This window comes from Entelurus aequoreus, linkage group LG07, assembly GCF_033978785.1.
Source record: "Entelurus aequoreus isolate RoL-2023_Sb linkage group LG07, RoL_Eaeq_v1.1, whole genome shotgun sequence".
In the NCBI taxonomy this organism is placed as follows: Eukaryota; Metazoa; Chordata; class Actinopteri; order Syngnathiformes; family Syngnathidae; genus Entelurus; species Entelurus aequoreus.
In genome coordinates this window covers 70,632,456-70,652,027 of record NC_084737.1, presented here as the reverse complement: position 1 = coordinate 70,652,027, position 19,572 = coordinate 70,632,456, and the positions used below count along the sequence as shown (strand labels likewise).

Below are 19,572 nucleotides of genomic sequence, written 5' to 3'. Positions count from 1 at the left end.
TTCAGGAAAAACGAGCAGACGGTGTTGGATTTATAACAGTCTCTTTATTAAACAAGGTAAAGATACAAAGCTTTTTCTTTTTAAACATTGCTAACCCATGGGTTAACTTCTCAGTCTTGGTTGTGCATATTACGTTGTCTACAAACCGTATATGAAGCCACAATGCAAGACAGGAAAAGGTTTAATAAATCTACGCAATATTTTTTTCCCATAAAAAAAACTCCGGTTAAACGGTTATACAGATTACAGCTCCATGCGGGAGGGAAAATGGAAAAAATAAAACCGGATTGAATACTGCAGAACACAATACAGAGTAATGGAGATGTCATGATAAAACAGTTAAGGCTTACATGTAAAATAACCAATACAAAACATGATTAATAACATACAAAGACTAAAAGGTCATATATAGTTTTTTTTCCCTCTCCAAACAGAATATCCAATATATAGGCAAAAGTATTTGGCCACCAATGATAATGCTGTTGTAGTCACTCTTCTTGGAGGGCTTTCCATGAGATTTTGGAGTTCATATCCTTGATTTGTACACTAGGGCAGAGTCATGTTGGAATATAGAGATTGTCTTTTGATAAATGTTTACCGCAAAGTTTGGAGCATAGCATTGTACCACATGTCTTTTAATGGGGCCTATCTCAAACCCAAAGCTGTCGTTGCACCTTTTGTATGCTTACTAGGGTGACCAGATGTGCGGGACAATCAAACATTTCCATTATTTTTCACAAGTGCCGCAAATTGAGAAGTTGTACTGCATTGTTTTTGACAGTCAGATCGTGCTGGGCCGATAATCAATAAATCAAACGATATAATAAAATAAACTCTTTTGCCAATATCGATAAATTGCCATGTCCGTGCGTGTTGGTTTTCACCGTCTCTCCAAACGGGCTGCAAGACGGTTCACTCTGCATCAGTTTAAGCACCTGGGCACATTTGTTCAATACCAGAATTAATTTAATAAAGTGAACCCTTTTTCCAGTCATCCACTCTCTTTGTCTCTGTGGATGGAGGTGGAACCGCTAGCTTACGCACACACAGTGCTGTGACACCGGTGAAGCACTGCAAGGTGGTAACACAGTGGGAATTAGGAGGAAAAAAATATGATTGCAAAGCTAAATGTCCCTGTGTGAGAATATGTCAGCTTCAAACCGAGTGAGTAAGGTGTGCCCATCACCACAATTGAACCAGTACACCACATTTGTTTTGGAAATTAAAGCAACAAAAAATAGACAAAACAAATCACTCAACCCTGTTTTCGAAACTAGGGGGGAAAACTGTATTTCAAGATGTTCAAAATTGAAGTACAATTTTGTTTGTCGAAAGTCGATATGCCATTTTATTTCATGTTTTGGCCTTTTCTTCACAGAGAGACAGCCTATTTATTGTTTTTGGTAGTCTTTTTAATATTCAGGTGCAATTTTTCCCAAAGCACCATGCTTACTGTTTTCTTACGTGAGAGCGCTCGGGAAAGTTGTATTTAAATAACATATATTTAAGCTTTTATTTGCAGTCTGTAATATGCTACTGAATCACCGCCTGGTAAAATGTAGTTATGTTATAACTTGAAAAGCAAAACTTTTAATGTTTTTTTAAGTTATTTCAAGCAACTTCTATGCATTGGTTTCCCACATTGTCCAACAAAAACGTAGTCCTAAATTGGGATCTGGTCACCCCAAATGCTGACATTAAGTCCTGATCGCTTCTATCAGCAAAGCATGACATGTCCAAATACTTTTGTCCATAAACCTTTAAAATATATACTATAAATGAGTAATATGTTAAACCGTACAGCAACATGGATATTGTCCATGATTTCCAAACAGAAATGTTTTTTTAAAGAGGCAGGATGTGTTGTTTGTCATTGGTGTCAAGTGTCAATTGTTGCCCAGGACTACGCTTTGACTATTTCAGTTTACCAATTTTTTTAAAGTTTTTTTTTTTTAAACATTATTCGTGCTTTTATCCTGGATGTGACGCCTTGTCATACATAGCACCTTTCTGTAAGTGCCCTGAAAAATACAGCCAACCCTATTAGTACCATCCAGAGGTTAAAAAGTACAACAGGAAAAACCCAACAAAGAATACTGTGTACAGTAAAAATAATACTACTGGAGAGAGAACATACAAGAGTAAGGCGTCCCATGTAAGCATAATGGAAGATGTTTATACTGCAGTTAATTTCAAAACAATTCATCTGATGACAAAAATCCTTACTGAGCGAGTGCTGTACAGTTGCTTCACATTTTGGTCCGATGATTAGAGTTAAATTTGCTACTTGAATAAAATAAAATGTGTACTTTTTTACTTATATTGTTCTTAAAGTAGAGCTGAGCTTACCTTACAATGACTAGGACCTCAGCAACAAATACTTGTCAAACTGATTGGAGGAAGTGGACAAATATTACAAGATTGGCTTTCAAAATATGGCACTAGTTTGTGGGATGTAACGGGAAAGGTCATTTAAAAAGCAGTGTTACTTCGATCATATGGTATGATCCCAAGGTGCCGTCGAAGGGGGAGTAAAATTTAAAGATTATTCCTTTAACTTCCTCCTTCCTTGCATCGGTAAAACAGAATGATCACTAAATGCTTCAGTCATCTGATTGCCTTTCTTCAAATTTCAATGACCCTGTAAATGTATTCTTGCACAAATAATGTGAGTACAACAAAGGAAAAAATAACAGAAAAGACTGTTTTCTACGCAGTCAGTGCTCTTAGCTGCCACAAATAATGCCCTTTTTGGCATTTTCTCATCAGACATGATTTAAACAATTTGAGCCAACACGACATGGCCTAAAAAGTGCTTTGAGATTATCTTTGGATATCTCCAGAATACACCCAGCAAACATTTTAAAACTTAATTCATTTTTTTCCTCGAGGAGCATTTATCATCTGGCGTATTTGGAAACCCATTTCATGGAGGAGGGGGGCAAAAAACACATTTTGGATGGCCGATGCATCTGGCTTTTTACATGACGCTTACGAAAGTGCTTATTAAATCTGACGCAAGACATTCTTTGCCACTCCATCCTCTGGACAACATCTAGCTGTATTTGTTACATTCACAAAATAAAGCCGTGCTCGTTTTCCACTGGACGCCCGCATCAAGACGGAAGGAGGCGCGCTGCTCTCGACTCTAGCGCTGAATGCTTATGTCAGCTGTCATAATGCTAATGTAAGCCTTATGTAGATGGCCTTAGGTGCAGGGCCCGGAAAGCTCCTGCCTAAAGTTGACATTAAATTGGACCGCACTGAGCACCAGACGGCTCAGATAAGAGAGATCCGTATAGGGATACCTGGGGACTCGGTCCTCTGGGGGGACTGGTGGCTTACGAGGTGCTCCACCACCGTGTGTTTGGACATGTGCTTCATAAGGTAGGTCTCCTACAAAAAATACAACACACAATGTGATACAGACTCATCTAAAGGACAACTCACACAGTGTAGAAAAACGACACTAGTCATACTTGAATGGCACGGGAAAAAAATTATATTGAACCACAGTAACAAAAGTGAAAGTGAGTCCCTTAATTTGCACGAATAATAGTACAAAATGCACCCAAATATAAGATGACACCTCTTTTTATAGAAGATATATTTTTTAAAACAAAATGAATTATTATTAAGAATCATGTTCAATATCAGTTAAATAACTTGTGGATTGCAATAAAAATATGAGATATTTCTTAGCTGCTCAAGTTGTTTCAGGACTTATTGATCACCACCTTATTCATCTTAAAATTGGAACTGTAACTCCTCTGCTAACTTTCCCAAGCTGCGAGCAACTTTTTTGAGCAGTACCTCTCTAGGTGATTAGTAAGGTTAATAATGGTGAGTGAATTTGAATAGTGATTTTTGGTCCAGATCATATTTGTTTTGGTCATTATTGAAGTATTTATTGCCACATTGTTGTATTTTTGTATGAGATTTGCAGATACCTATATTTTATCATCTATTGTTACACCTAGAAATTTGATTTATTTTACCCTTACAACATCTACTCTATTTGTATTTGTGTTTGACTTTCTGTCCTATTGTTACAGAATTGCATTATTTTAGTTTTACTGAGATTCAAGGATAGTCTTTTTGTCAAACCATCTCTTTAATTTGTTTACTTTTACTGTTAGTACCTGTATTAGCTTTTGTGTGTTCTCTCCTGAACAAAATGTAGCCGTGGCATCTGCAAATACCTTAAGTCCTTTGTAAATTTACAATTTTCGTTTGTATAGCGATTGAACAATTTTGGTTCTAGAGTACGCCGCAAAATACATTCAGCGCTGTAGCGTTTGTTCGCCTTGCTTCAGTTGCTTCTTACCCAGTCCAAACCCCCTGATGCCATACTGTTTTAACTTGTTAATTAAGATTTTAAGATTATTGTGTCAAATATTTTTGTGAATTCCATAAACACTGCAGCTACACATTGTTTGTGATCTATTGCATTAGTAATCACCGTTATTTCTATTAATGCCATCAATGTTGAGATGGTTGGTTGTCTGCTAGCGCTCCTTTAAATCTCTGAATTTCTCTAATCTTTTGTTAAATAATTTTTCAATCATTTTAGAAATTTGTGTAAGTAAGGAAACATGTCAATAGTTTGTAAATCGGTGTTTGTCTCCATACATTGCTACATGTTTGTATAAATATCTAGACCCCAAAAATATATTCTCTTTTAAAAACTTTTTTCAAGGGAAATACAACCATCTTTTAATCGGGTCAATATGTAATTTTCCTTCAAAAGAAACAAGACCAGTCAGGCTAGTCTATCTTTACCATAGAACACTAATGTGTTGTCAATGACAGTGATGCTATTCTCTCTGTTACGAGCCAAAAGGGATTTTAAATGTTATTTTTTGGTCAGTTACTGAACAATATTGTATTTCAGGCTGCGCCTATGAGAGAATCACAGCTACACAGGATGTGTGCTTTACTCACTGAGGTGTACGCCCGGCCACACATGCTACAGCAGTAGGCCTTGGCGTTTTTGATGGCGTGCACCGACAAGTGGATCTGCAACGATGCTGAGTCGGAGTAGGCACGGTAGCAGTTGGGACATTTGTATGGCTTGTCTTTATTGTGCTGCCTCTGGTGAGACTGTAAAAACACACATTTAACATGATATAACTTCATTTTGACCTTTGACTTGTCTCCTGCAGCACTGTATTGATAAGTTGAGGATAGAGAGGGCAAAATAAATGTGAATAATGTACCAACCTGAAGGTTGGACAGCTGCGTAAAAGCTTTTTCACATCCAGGGTGAGCACATTTATAGGGTCTGTCGCCGGTGTGGATTCTGTCAACGAGAAAGCGAACTGAGTAAGAAAATTGAGCATCAAAGCAAGCTTCATTTGTCTAAATCAACAACTTTGAAATAAAATCCTCCTTTAAAAGGTCCCTGACCAACCTGGTGTGCTGCTGCAGATGTGAGAGCTGGCGGAAGGAGTTCTCACAGTAGGAGCAGTGGTAGGGCTTGATACCCAGGTGGATGCGCAGGTGCTGTGACAAGTAAGAGGCGTTGGCGAACGTCTTGGAGCAGTGGGGACACTTGTGCGGTTTGGCCTCCGTATGGGACTTGGAGTGGATCTGCATCTCCGATTTGGTCAGGAAGGTGAGTGGGCACACTTTGCATCTTGACGATGACAAAATAAGTTTATTAAACACTTTAAAAGCAAGACAAACAATGCACCGCTATTAAGCTTGATTAAAAAACAACTACAGTGTGAGAAAAATGTGATTGCAGAATTAGTTTGGTGAATTATTGTAGCTCAGCACTGAAGAAGTCATTCCTGAATAACTGACAGTTAATTTTAGACCTACAAAATGAAGAGGACAAATGTGGCAGAAGTTTTTTTTGTAGCCCAGTGCTTCCCATAAATACATTTATTTGTAGCGGGCCCACCAGAAATTAATTTGGCACAATAGAATGTCACTGTTTGTGAATGCAACTTGTCGTACAGCAGGTGGCGGTATGGTTCGTGACTAGGCACTTTGTCAAAGAATAAGAAGACATAACAGGAGGGATCAATATTGCCAACTCATTGACTTTGTTGCGAGACAAACGTTGGTTTGCTTATGGAAGCTTGTCAGCTAAGCAAATAATCCATTACCTTACTCTAAGGAACAGAACGTCACTAACCCAAACACCTACCTGGTGCAAAAAGCTAGCTATATATATATATATAATCTATTTCTCACACACTGTAGTGTGTTCCATGATATGGCCTAAAATCTAAATCGTGATTTATATTGCAGCCTCCTGCGAAAACGATATATCACAATGTATTACTTGGTATGTAAATGATAATAAAACCATTTAAAAATGGGTTACATGTTATTATCTGGTTACTTTCTGCTGTAACATGGTTCTATCTACACTTCTGTTAAAATGTGATAGGCACTTATTATTCGGTTTGACAACTTCACATTAGTTTTAAGCGATACTACAAATTTGAGTATTCAATACCAAGTAGTTACAGGGGCAGTAGTAGTCATACCAGTACTGATACAGATACTTAACATTTTCAAGATCATTTAAATTTTTTTTAATTTTTTAAAAATCACCTTTATATTCAGACAAAAACACAGGATGGCGGTGTAACAAAATCAATTAAATATTCAAATTATTCTCCACCATTGGCTCTGATTTATATCCTTTGGTTGTTGCCCCTAAATCTCTCGTGTGTTTAGGGACTTATTTCCTGAGTTTGAAAACAATTTTAAAAAAAAAATCCACAAACGATTTTTTGATTGTAAAAAATATCGATCTAACCATTTTAACGATCATAGTCTGACACTATACTTGTATTGTTACTGTCGATATTTGTATCGATCCGCCCACCTTTGACTACATTCATGAGCTCTATCTTGTGGTTAGCAAAGCCTCCTACAACGTGTAGTGTAGCATGTTTAGTTATTCCTCATCCTCCAGGGAGGATTCTTTCTAAATAAACTGTTCATTTGCCACCATGGAGGCGATGATTGCTGACTTAGAAGTGGTTTTGCACTGTGGAGCGGCATTATCCGCGAGCATGAACGCTACATTGCCTTGAGGACGCTTTTGTTCGCTTGTCGCTGTCAAATTTGCGGGACACAGGTAGAATGTGTCATCAATATGCATTATCACAATAGAACTGTAGTATTAAAAGTTATATCGTTGGCCAAATGTACATCATTTCTAGAGGTGGTAATCTTTGGCCAACTCATGATTTGATTACAATTATGATTCAGGAGCTACGATTTGATAAAAAATCGATTATTGATGCATCTTTAATTGATGTATATTGATGCAGTTTTACATTTCTTTTCGTTTATCTAAATAAGCGTTTATCACTTGCAACTTTTGAAAAAAGTGCATTTGAAGCAAGAAACAGTTGACTAACGTTTATTAAATTAATTCAAATCTTTGCAAATCTGGAACATAAGTGCCCTATAATAAAGGAGCTGGTCGGATTGTGAGGTGGCTCGCTACAATCAGCCAAATTTTAGAACTGCCTGCATTACTTTAGTTACAATAAATAATTCAATGATTAATTATTGACGTTTACTAATCGATTTTGTAATCGTCCATGTCCGAATTGCGATGCACCTAAAATCTATTATTTTCCCCAACTCTAATCATTCACATAGTTTATTGTCTGTATCCCACAATGCTAGAACACACAATGCAACCTTATCTAATGCACAAACACGAACATAAACGCCTACGCACAAACATAAACACTAAATTACACGCCTATCTACACTACACACCACACCGCAAGGCATGTGAGATATTGGGTCACCCGCAGTATTCTTTCCCAATACCCTACGCTATATTTACGGAATATTCTGACCTCTATGGCACTAATGACAAATCCAATGACCTTTTTTGGGCACTTTTGACGTCCGCCATGAAAGCACGCATTGTAGTGGGTCCTACTGTTGGCTCCTACCCTATATAAAAGTATCTAAAATCTAATTTGTGACATAATAACTGACTGAAGAAAATGTATTTGTATTTCTAAACGTATTTGTTTTTCTCTTCATGTTTTTGTTTATTTATTAATAAAAAATGTTGCCCCAAAAATCACACAGAAGACCCAGTTATCATGTAAATGAGTTATACTTGTATAGCGCTTTTCTACCTTCAAGGTACTCAAAGCGCTTTGACACTATTTCCACATTCACCCATTTACACTAACATTCACACACTGATGGCGGGAGCTGCCATTCCTGTGAACCAAACCACATATGACAACAGTAATTCTTATCAATGTATTATTCAATTAGTGAAGCATTCATCTGGTCAGTTCATACTAGGGATGTCACGTATGAACATTTCTTATTACAGTTATAATTATCGCAGTATTTTTAAATGTGCTAAAATTTTCCAACGGCTTATACTGAAAATTTTGAACCAAGTTTTATTTAAAAACAACACTCAAAATGATTTCATTTGTAGAAGAAACAATATTGTAGATAAAAACACTGTTTCATGGACCTCAAGTAGAAATTAAATGTGCATAAGAAAGCAACAAAAATTATAAACAAGTAATATGGCAGAAAAGAACCAAAACATAAATAAATAAAATAAATGTGAACATTGTGCAAGATAGCACTTTATGGACATAAGAGATCAACAAAGAGATCAACAAATAAAAACAATTGTAAGAATTTTGAAAGATGGCACCTGATGAAGTTGGTGTTTACTTTTTGATATCAATATAAAACACAAAGCAGTTTGGATAATGAAGATGAAGTATAATAAACAAGCTTTGTTCTTCTCTAACAACGCCTCCTAGTGGTTCAGTGCAACAAATTGGCCAACAAAAATAAACAGAAGTGATACCTCTCACATCTAATATACAATCTTCACAGCCTGCGTTCAGTTCGATGAGATGACAATACATTACAGCTAGTATTGATGTTATTGGAACACTGATACAATTTTGCAGTTAAATAAAGGACGAGTGAGTATCCCAGTAAACAAACTAAAGACTTTATAAACAAGTTGTGGCAACATTCCCGACATCGCCTGCTGCACGTTTCCTCACCTCATTAACTCTCAGTCACAGCAGCTGATGGACGCTGTATTGACAAAATAAAAGCAACATCAAATAGCTTTCTCCTTCGCTGTATATTTTTAGTGTGAGACAAATGCGTCTGTCTCCAATATTGTCCACACCTGTCGCCATCTAATAACAGCTGTTCGCTTTTAAACGCAAGCCGAGACTCTACGGAAATTAAGCGAGGGAAAACGAAGTTGAACCAAGCGATCGGCTCCGTTTACTCCGAGGGGAAATCTCCGTAGCCAAGTCCGTATAGTTGTGTTCCGCCAGGTTTCTTCAAGCCGAACGACGCCAGCGCTGCCCTGACTCCGTATCTAGGAAGTAAGCCGTGTTGCCTAAATGCATTGATAAATGATGGTTTTTCGGTAATTAAAAATTTAAACGGTATTACTAACCGTCAGGAATTTTACCGTGGTTTATCATTATACCGTTTACCGTTACATACCTAGTTCATAGCTGTGTTTATATCGACATTTATGTGAGGAAGCACTCTTGCAAATCATCAACAGACCACTTAATTAACTTGACACCTAAAAGACCAGAATTAAAGCTCATTTAAGGATGTCAAGTCTAAACCTGCTTTATAGGAAATGTGAAGTAGAAACTTTGAGCATCCTACCTGTAGGTTTTCCCCTCTTTGGGTGCCACAGTGATGCAGCCTTGGTCCGCTAGAATCGGGTAGGGGACAACCAGCAGAGGACCTGACTCAGCTTTAATCTTCTTACGCCCTCGCGGTGCTTTGGGTGGGGGGCCCAACAGTCCTGCCAGGCCTCCAACCTTCATGTGGTCCATGCCACTCGCCAACCCGGAGAGGATATTGACAGAGGGGGCACCGCCCATGCGGTTCTGGCTGCTTGAGGTTAGAGTCGTGGGAGTTAGAACCTCTGAGGTGCTGTGGCTGTCGGGTCGGGATGAAGGAGACAGACCTGTGGGGGTGGGAAGCAGGGTATTTATGTCACATACTCCAATCCTATTGTGCACTTCTTTAAAAACGTATTTGTTATCAATGAAACAATCATTGGTAGCAGTTACAAGGTAAGTTTGGGTCAGAATCATAAATCTACATCAATAATACTTTATTGGTGGGAATTATTTCTTATATAGTGTTTTCATTGTAAACATTCCATAAGGTGGTGCCATATCCCCATGCTTTGACAGTGACATCACCATTTTTTTCTTAATTGTAGTAGGGCTGCAACGATCAAATCGATTAATTTGATTAGAAAAAGGCATCGATTTGTATTTTGTTGCTTTGATGATTTGCTTAATGAGCCGATTATGTTTTTGATTGATTGATTGAGAAGTTTATTGACATCTTAAAGAATTGAATCCATGTAATGCTTTAAAAAGGCTAATGGATGGCACAAAAAGCCAAAAGGCCAGTGTGTGTGGCGGCGGGACTGGTGGAGTGCCGATAGAGAGAGATGGCTCAAAAAAACGACAAAGTGGAAAGACCAAAGAGCTCTGAAAAGATGAAAGAGCTTTGGCGATCATTTTAAAAGTGAAAAAGACAGATATTGTAGTGAAATGTTTGCACTGTCAAACAGAGCTGGCATTTCACAATAGCACTACACTAATGATGCAACATTTCTAGAAATCATCCTGCATATTTAAAAACAGCAAACAAGCAGAAACAAAGTACACATCTATTTTATCAGCTAATGTCATCTTATTTGTTCAACTTGCATCACAAATGTTTTTATTCAAACACATGTGAGGACATGTTGGCATCTACAGTTTAAATGCTAATGCTAACCACCGCTCCTCCAATTAATACCCTTTTAAATGTGGATATGTTCAATTGTTAAATACATTGGCACTCAATTTATCATAGCTTATCAGAGTATTTTTGTTTAGTTTGGTTCTTTATTTATTATGTATTACCTGGTTCATGTTGACCTGGCTACAGTTTTTCTGTTGTTACTTTTTAATTAAAAAAAATATCTACTGATGCTCCTATGGAAAAAGTGCAACTTTAATGTTATTTTTAAGAAAAAAGAATAAAGGTCGTTAAAAAAATCCTTGTTTATTTGATCTATTTTCCCTAAATGTCGCATTGCGGCTAGAAAGTGTGCTTTATTTTAATAATCGAACAAATTAATCAATACCTTACTCAATTACTAAAATAATCGATAGCTGAAGTCCTACTAGCAAGAGCATTTTGACAATACAGTTGTCCCTCACTATATCTTGCTTCCAATATTGCGAATTCACATCAATGCAGATTTTTTTTTTTTCAAGCATATGCTGTCAAATGTTTGCCATAAATGAAGCATTTTCAAGCATACAAATGACTAAATAAACACAAAATATCAATACTACCCTAGTATTGGCCACTAGAGGAGACCAAACCAATCAGTGCGCCGTTCAGTATCGTGGCCACTGATTGGCTCAGCCTCAGGCACCATTACTATATTGGAGTAAAGAGTGTGACTAGAGGGCCCTTTTTTATGTCTAGAGTGCTCTCATAATGTTGAAAAAACATATTTAGAAGGTGGTATGCTCTAGTTATGAAAATATTTTATTTATAATTGATGCTTTCTACTTTGCCGAAATTTGTTTGCCAATTAACCGCGATAAATAGGAGGCGACTGTGCAGAAAAAATACACAAAAAAGGTATGAATAAAATGTATATTAAAATTAATAAATAACACTGACATATTACAAATGTGAATACAAAATTATACTACTCAACCTAGTCCTATTCTTCGAGTCCATTTGTAGGTTGGGCGACACGCTAATCGGTTGTCATCTTTCACTAAACAGAGCCGTTCAAAAGACTCAATTTGTTTGCGACTGTTACATTTACAGTGGTTCGCAGTACCTGAGCGATGGTTGTTGCGGCTGTGTTGCTCACTCAGTTGCCTCATGTGCCAGTCTTCCCATAATCCCTTGGCCTTCAGAGCTGCCTTGTCGTCCATGTTTCCATCTAGCAGAAGTGAGGCCATGCAAACTTTAAACGGTCACACATTTTTGAAGGTTTCAGTTGAATCCTGTGACGCGATAAAACTAAACAATAATTACGTAACAAAATATGACAAAAGGATTTGATACCTGGTCCAGAGTTGGAGACTTGCCGGCCGTGTAAAGCGATGTCTAACTGTACGGAACTCTGTGGGTGGTGACTGGGCACCTGCTGCGGCTTAGGCATCTGCATACCATGCTGGGCGTTGCCATCCGGGGAGGTGGGCACCAACAAGGGTTGCTGGGAAGGGGTGGAGGTAGGCGGCAGGTGCAGGGGTCGGATCTTCTCGGCCATCAGCTGCTCTTTGATCTTGTTAATGAGCACCAGGTTATCCAGCTGAAAGGGTTAACGGGTCATGCTCAACAAAAAACAGCCACAGTGTGTGAATTGTCATTCATGTACACTGAGAAGAAAATGCGATCATTTCTACATGGAAATGTCATAGTTACTTCATGTCAAATGTGGACTTACCTGGCCAGGCATGGATGGAGGTGGCGGCCAGAAATAAGGGTTGTTAAATCGAGGCTCCGCCATCCTGAAATAAGAGCATGTACTTGTAAGCCATGAACATAAGTGTGATGAGCTGGAAAGTCGTTTTACAGTTTTTCACTTTAGAGGAAATGAGTTCATGAGGAAGGAGGGTTCATGTGCCAAACTCCCAAAACCAACAATGTTTATGCTTACGTTTTGTGAGCTTTCACTTCCATCTAGCTTTTAATCTATGAACTACAATTCAAAGGGCTTTTTCAATCCTTACACTAGCAGTTTTAGGGTGCAAGCCCTGGAAAATGAATGGTTACACACTTATACAAATGAAATTTAAACTGTTGTAAAAATAACTTTAATACAGTTGGTCTCCTAAAATTACTTAGTTAAGCATATTTTGGGTAGTTTTCTGCTCATCACAGACTCTTTACTTGCTCAGGCAGTAAAGACTACATTTTACCTTCTGATATAACAGAAGTTAGCTTAGCAGGTTTGACTTTCTTTTTTTTCTTCTGTACTTTTTCTCAAGTCTGCCACCTCATTCCATAATACAGTACAATTAACCAGTAGGACACATTGGTGTTGAACAATGTTGTAGTTTCTATATTATAGTGAAACTATTAGAAACAACACTCGGTATAATGCAATATAGTTCTACACCAGGCATGTCTTCCAAGAGCCGCATACAGAAATACTTAGATGCATGGTGCTCCTTTACTGTCGCCCATCGCTATATCGCGACTTCACTACATCGCTGATTCTACAATGTTATTAGACGTAAATTATGTTGAATATTTGTATTGTATTATATACTGTGACCACGAGTGGGACGAGCGGTAGAAAAAGGATATATAGATGTATTACAGTGCAGCATTTGTCTTACTTTCTATTATGTTGTGGCGATCGAATAAGATATTTCCAAGTGTAACTTATGTTTCCTGGTTCAGGGTCAACCATGCTAACAACAACACGATGACTAATCTTTCCGCGATGGCTGGGCAATATGGCTGAAAACTGTATTAAAAGTTAAAGTACCCATGATTGTCACACACACACTAAGTATGGCAAAATTATTCTCTGCATTTGACCCATCACCCTAACGTATGTTCTTTATATTGATCCATATCAATAATTACTGATATTTTTTATGCCAATTAATACAGTAATACCATTTCCAACTTACCAAGGGTGCTATTTATCAGTGGAGACGGTGTCTGGTAGCTAGGTAATAAAATAATTATTGGTAAAGTAGATTTGAATGTAGTTGCAGATTTGAGACACTAGATGGCAATAGTGTATAAGCTATTGAACACTACACAGAGTAATTTGGGAAGCTACTCAGTAAATCTACACACTGGAAGTGTCAGCAATGCCTCACCGTCTGCATTAAAACTAACAAAACTAAAATACAAGTTTGTTATTGAGCTGATGTATCAAGATATCAGTTTCTCTTCTCACTACATGCAGTGGATTGATCCACAGTGAGACAAAAAGACGGCGCAACAAAAATGGTAGTTGACACTGTTAGCTGACTGGCTGTTAGCGTGTCCCTCCCATGGCTCAGTAAATACTATTAACCGATTGGCTGTTAGCGTGTTCCTCCCATTCCTCAGTGACGTTTCCTGGGTTCCCAGAGCGCGAGTGACTTCATGCAACAAATCTTGCTTCATAATTTCTGGTTTCTTCCGACCAAAACATACACTACCGTTCAAAAGTTTGGGGTCACATTAAAATGTCCTTATTTTTCAATGAAGATAACTTTAAACTAGTCTTAACTTTAAAGAAGTACACTCTATACATTGCTAATGTGGTAAATGACTATTCTAGCTGCAAATGTCTGGTTTTTGGTGCAATATCTACATAGGTGTATAGAGGCCCATTTCCAGCAACTATCCCTCCAGTGTTCTAATGGTACAATGTGTTTGCTCATTGGCTCAGAAGGCTAATTGATGATTAGAAAACCCTTGTGCAATCATGTTCACACATCTGAAAACAGTTTAGCTCGTTACAGAAGCTACAAAACTGACCTTCCTTTGAGCAGATTGAGTTTCTGGAGCATCACATTTGTGGGGTCAATTAAACGCTCAAAATGGCCAGAAAAAGAGAACTTTCATCTGAAACGCGACAGTCTATTCTTGTTCGTAGAAATGAAGGCTATTCCACAAAATTGTTTGGGTGACCCCAAACTTTTGAACGGTAGTGTAAATATATATTGAATGTTTTATTAAGCAGCGGCAAGCCCTACTTGCCGCTGTCTTCACCATCTCAAGTTCACCAACTTTTGTCAGAACAACTTTTTGATGGACCTAACCCGTGCCTCATCAATAATTAATCTCCACATTGGTGAGACTTTGACGTGAGCAATTTCAAAAGACAACAACAACGTAGCATTGGAGTCGGTGCAGCACTATAAGAAGCTTAATAACACACCTTTGGCTTGAGCGATGTGGAATGACAACGCTGACACGTAATGCTAACGTCATAGCTTATGATTGTGCAACTGTCAATTTGATCAACTTTTGGCGGAACAATGCCTGTGGTATCGGCACACGGAAGCCTGGTTTTAACTTGAAGGAATTACTCAGGACGTGACAAAGTATTTCCACGTCCTGGCTGTGTTGAGGCCGAGTGATGGCCATAGCAACCGGTGAGTACTGTAATCCAAAGTAGTACACACTCAAAACTACTATATTGGGTGAAATGAGTGTAAGGGTAGCTATACAGGTGTTAATTCATGTTAAAAGGGCTCTAATGTTAACTGTATTTAAAAGGTCGTCAACAGTTTTGTATGCTTTATGAAAATATTGGATTTATTAATAACAATCCTACTTCGCTAAAATTCGTTTAACACGGTCATGTCCGATCCCAATGAATTGCGATGTGCAAGAGACGACTAAAACATTTTGCTAAAACCAATCCACTGTTATAAGTCATGTATGCTAAGCTATGTGAACAAAACATTTATACCAGTGATTCTAAAACTGTGGTATGCCAAAGAATCACTAATGACGTGACTCAAACCGGTATCAAAGGTTTTTCAGCCTTCAATGGAAATAGTTACAATCAGACTACTGTAGGCCGTAGTCGAAGCCAAAATAAACAATTAACACACCAAAAGAATTGTCGTACTACGTAATTTCTGTGACTCAACACGAGTGGGAACTGAATGTTCTCCACATTCTCAGCTTACGGCCACCGTTTCCCAGCCTATCAACACGCAGAACACATACTTTTTCCAATGTGCTTGTAATCAGACCATATTTTCGGTTAACTAGATGGAATCTTTATCTGACATGTTTCGACTGTCGTCTGCAGTCTTCTTCAGAAGGGTCCCCTGACCACTCAGTGGACAGTCGAAACATGTCAGGTAAAGATTCCATCTAATATACCGAAAATATGGTCTGATTACAAGAACATTTGAAAAAGCATATGAATAAGAAGAAATAATGAACCTTTTTGAGCGCAGAACACATGTCAACAATATTGATACAATTGTTTTTATTATTGGTATTATATTTATTTACAAACAATGATTATGTAGCTTTTATGTACAATTGGTTTTATGGATTCTTTAAATAGTGTTTGATTTTCCCATATTTAAACACAGTGTTACTGTTCGAACTGTGTGGAATTTTACAGTGGCCAAAATATTAAATATATTTGTTGAATAAAACCTCTGTATTGTTTTTAATGAATACTTAGGCCTACTACGCTACTTTATTTGAATGTTGGTCATTATAGTGGTACTTGGAGAGCCAAATGTTTTCAGAGGTGGTACTTGCTGAAAAAAGTTTGAGAACCGCTGATCAATACAATTTAACTTACTCAATTAAGCCTGCTCAGTGGCCTTGTGGTTAGTGTCCGCCCTGAGATCGGTAGGTTGTGAGTTCGAACCCCGGCCGACTCACACCAAAGACTATAAAAATGGGACCCATTACCTCCCGAGCGCGGCCCCCGCTGCTGCTCACTGCTCCCCTCACCTCCCAGGGGGTGGAACTAGAGGATGGGTCAAATGCAGTGGGTAATTTCACCACACCTAGTGTGTGTGTGACTATAAATGGTACTTTAACTTTAACTTAATTAATGACACACTTTCCTTTTTACAATAACATGGGGCCTAAGATGTATTGGATTGTTTAGTGACCATAAAGTTATGGTGTACAGTATTAAAATACATTAATATGTTTGGTGGCGACTTGTCCAGGGTGTACATCGCCTTCCACCCGAATGCAGCTGAGATATGCTCCAGCACCTCCCGCGACCCCGAACGGAACAAGCGGTACAAAATGGATGGGTGTTTGAAAGATCAAAGTGACAAATTGAGAGCTGTCATGTATAAAACAGTCATGAGTCTGCCTGCCTGTTTAGGTTACTACAGTTCGAACACGTCATCCAAACATACATGTGTATACCTCTGGTAATGGGTACATTCGCACTCACCTGCACAAATGTACTTCAAAATGTAACAATCAAAATAAATATGACTTTTTTTTTTGTTTACTAGGGCATGCATATATAATATGCATTAGTTTGACCATTTAAAATCAACGATAATAAAAAGGAGATGCTTGGAAATAGCATAAAAATGCCCCAAAAACTTGGAAAAACGCGATTAATAGCGTTACTTTTTGGTGTAACCATCATGAGCGTTCTGTTCAGGTATATTTCTTTTATATTTTGATAAATCATCATATTTATATATTACTAAATTTAAATAGGTATTAATTAATCTTTAAGCTGTGTGTATTTGATTTCAGTTTGCTTTTGACATCTTATTTAGAATTGTAGTTGAAACTTTTATAACCTTGTGTTGCGCTCATGATGGCGTAACCAAACTAGATTTCATTTAATGATCTTATTTTGAATATTTATTCCCTTTTTTACATTTAGTATATTTGAATATTCATTTATAAACAATTGAATACATTTCAAATATCAATAAAATGCAATTGCCTTCATCTTATAGGGCAGGGGTAGGGAACCTATGGCTCTCGAGCCAGATGTGGCTCTTTTGATGACTGCATCTGGCTCTCAGATAAATCTTAGCTGACATTGCTTAACACGATAAGTAATGGATAATTCCGCCTGTAATCACGGTGTTAAAAATAACGTTCAAAATATAAAGCATTCTCATGCATTTTAATCCATCCATTTTCTACCGCACCTGTTCAAGAAGTCGCATTAATTGTAAGAAGTATTTAATTTATTATTGGTTAGCTTCAGAATAACAATGTTATTAAAAAGAATAAGAGACTTGGTATACTCTATAAATGTTGGTCTTACTTAAAAATGCACGCATTTAGGTGTATTCAGTGTTAAAAAATATTATATGGCTCCCACGGAAATACATTTTAAAATATTTGGCTTTCATGGCTCTCTCAGCCAAAAAGGTTCCCGACCCCTGTTATGGGGTAATGTTTAGTTACACCAAGTCATGAGCGTAACACTAAGCTTCATCACTTTGACTTGTAATATCTTGAATTCTGGTGGTGTTTAATGCTTTTTTTCTTTTTGGAACATGTACTATACATATAATACAATAAAGTCCCATATAAAATTATGTTTCTAGCTATACTTTAATTTTGCCTTTGAAAGTAACACTCCAACGTCCATTAGTGGAGCTGTACACACATACAAAATTCAGTGATCGTGTTTGCAATGTGCCTTTTATGTCTCTTCGTCTTAATTCATTCCACCATTTCTGCTCTGACGTGTCTGTGTCTCTTAAACAAGAAATAGTTGGTCGACATTTTTTTCTTCTTCTTCTCAAGTCTAACTTTGCCTCCATGCGCCCCGTGGTCGAACACGTCAGGCCGCCCCGGCTAGAGGAGCTTCTAGTTCGGTACACAATCTCCCGGCGCGGTGCTAACATTCCCAGACGGTCATCTTAAAACATTCCCAGACAAAAGGGAAACAAAAATGGCAGCCTTATTTTTATAAGGCGGGACGCCATATTCTGCAGTCTTCTTCTTCCACCTCTCCAAAAGAAATACATTGATCGCTTGCTCGGCGATGATGTTGTGGCGTGTTTATCACGTCCATGTTAGCATGATGGATTGTTTACGGACACTTGCAGCTTTGAATAGCCCGGCCTCCCCACCCCTTAAAAAAACTGACACTTCCTACAACAACCATGCCCTGTCGACAAAAAAAAAAAAGCAGCGCGGAAACACGAAGGCAAGATCGTGCAGGCGAGACGAGCACCTATCTTTGTGGAAGCTCACAAAAAAAAACGCTTTGCAGTGGACGCGCGACGTGCCATTTTTAACCAAATCCTACTTTCAGGGCTGCGGGTTTTTTTTTTTTTGCCCCCACATTCTGCAACTTTTGAACGAATCGAAATGACGGCGGTTTGCATTTTATTTCCCTGCACGACGCAGACGTTTGGTGAACTCACGGGCACCACATTACATGCACAAATAAATACCTTTTGGTCCTGACTGCAGGTATTGTCTTGCCAGCACAGCTTTCATATAAAAAAGACTGGATGTTCTTTCTTTCTGCCTGCCTCCAGTTCCAGCAGCGCTTCCGGGTCGCTTTGTTCACTTCTGGGTGCCACTGCAGCCTCTGTGCAGCTGCACGCACACACACACACAGAGGAAATCATTTTAGGCTGGATTTGCGACTCACTCTGACCTACTTTTAATGGCGCTAGCTCATACTGTGTTTATGTGACAATTAGAAATAAACCTAAACGCTGTATAAATGCCTTACAACAGCACATGGCGGTGTACTCTCTTGCAAGTGTTTCCTGCGTCAAAAAGTAAAATATTATTACTAGGAACACCTGCATGATACTGGAGTGTACAGTATTTATAAAAAAATATGCCTCCACAAAAGTTATTTTGAAGGGAAACTGCACATTAAAAAAATGTTACCTAAAATTCACAATCCTTATGTAAGACAAGAACACATATCTTTTTATTTTATTTTATTTTTTTATTTTTATTTTTTAAGCATTCATACTACCACCTACTCAGTGGCCTAGTGCAGGGGTCGGCAACCCGCGGCTCTAGAGCCGCATGCGGCTCTTTAGCGCCGCCCTAGTGGCTCTCTGGAGATTT

General features: G+C 38.1%; 1 protein-coding gene across 2 annotated transcripts; it reads right to left on the bottom strand.

Moving 5' to 3' along the window:
- Nucleotides 1-44: 44 nt before the first annotated feature.
- Nucleotides 45-19,247, bottom strand: znf362b (zinc finger protein 362b). Of its 2 annotated transcripts, XM_062054400.1 has the most exons (11): nt 19,223-19,247; nt 18,936-19,083; nt 12,494-12,557; nt 12,112-12,358; nt 11,882-11,986; nt 9,676-9,982; nt 5,414-5,638; nt 5,224-5,302; nt 4,945-5,103; nt 3,309-3,396; nt 45-935 (listed from the first exon to the last, which is right to left on the bottom strand). In XM_062054400.1, exons 1-11 carry the CDS (start codon nt 19,230-19,232, stop codon nt 928-930), a joined length of 1,440 nt encoding a protein of 479 aa, XP_061910384.1. In that variant the 5' UTR covers nt 19,233-19,247; the 3' UTR covers nt 45-927. The 2 variants fall into 2 exon arrangements, with proteins under 2 accessions (XP_061910384.1, XP_061910383.1); XM_062054399.1 differs by having other exon boundaries at nt 45-3,396.
- Between the last annotated feature and the right edge of the window lie 325 nt (nt 19,248-19,572).

Bases quoted from the DNA above. Each gene is read 5' to 3' on its own strand.
- znf362b (XM_062054399.1), bottom strand. The intron at 11,987-12,111 runs GTATCAAATCCT...CACTTCTGCTAG, and splicing joins AGTCTCCAACTCTGGACCAG to ATGGAAACATGGACGACAAG. The intron at 5,104-5,223 runs GTTGGTACATTA...GTGTTTTTACAG, and splicing joins CGCAGCTGTCCAACCTTCAG to TCTCACCAGAGGCAGCACAA.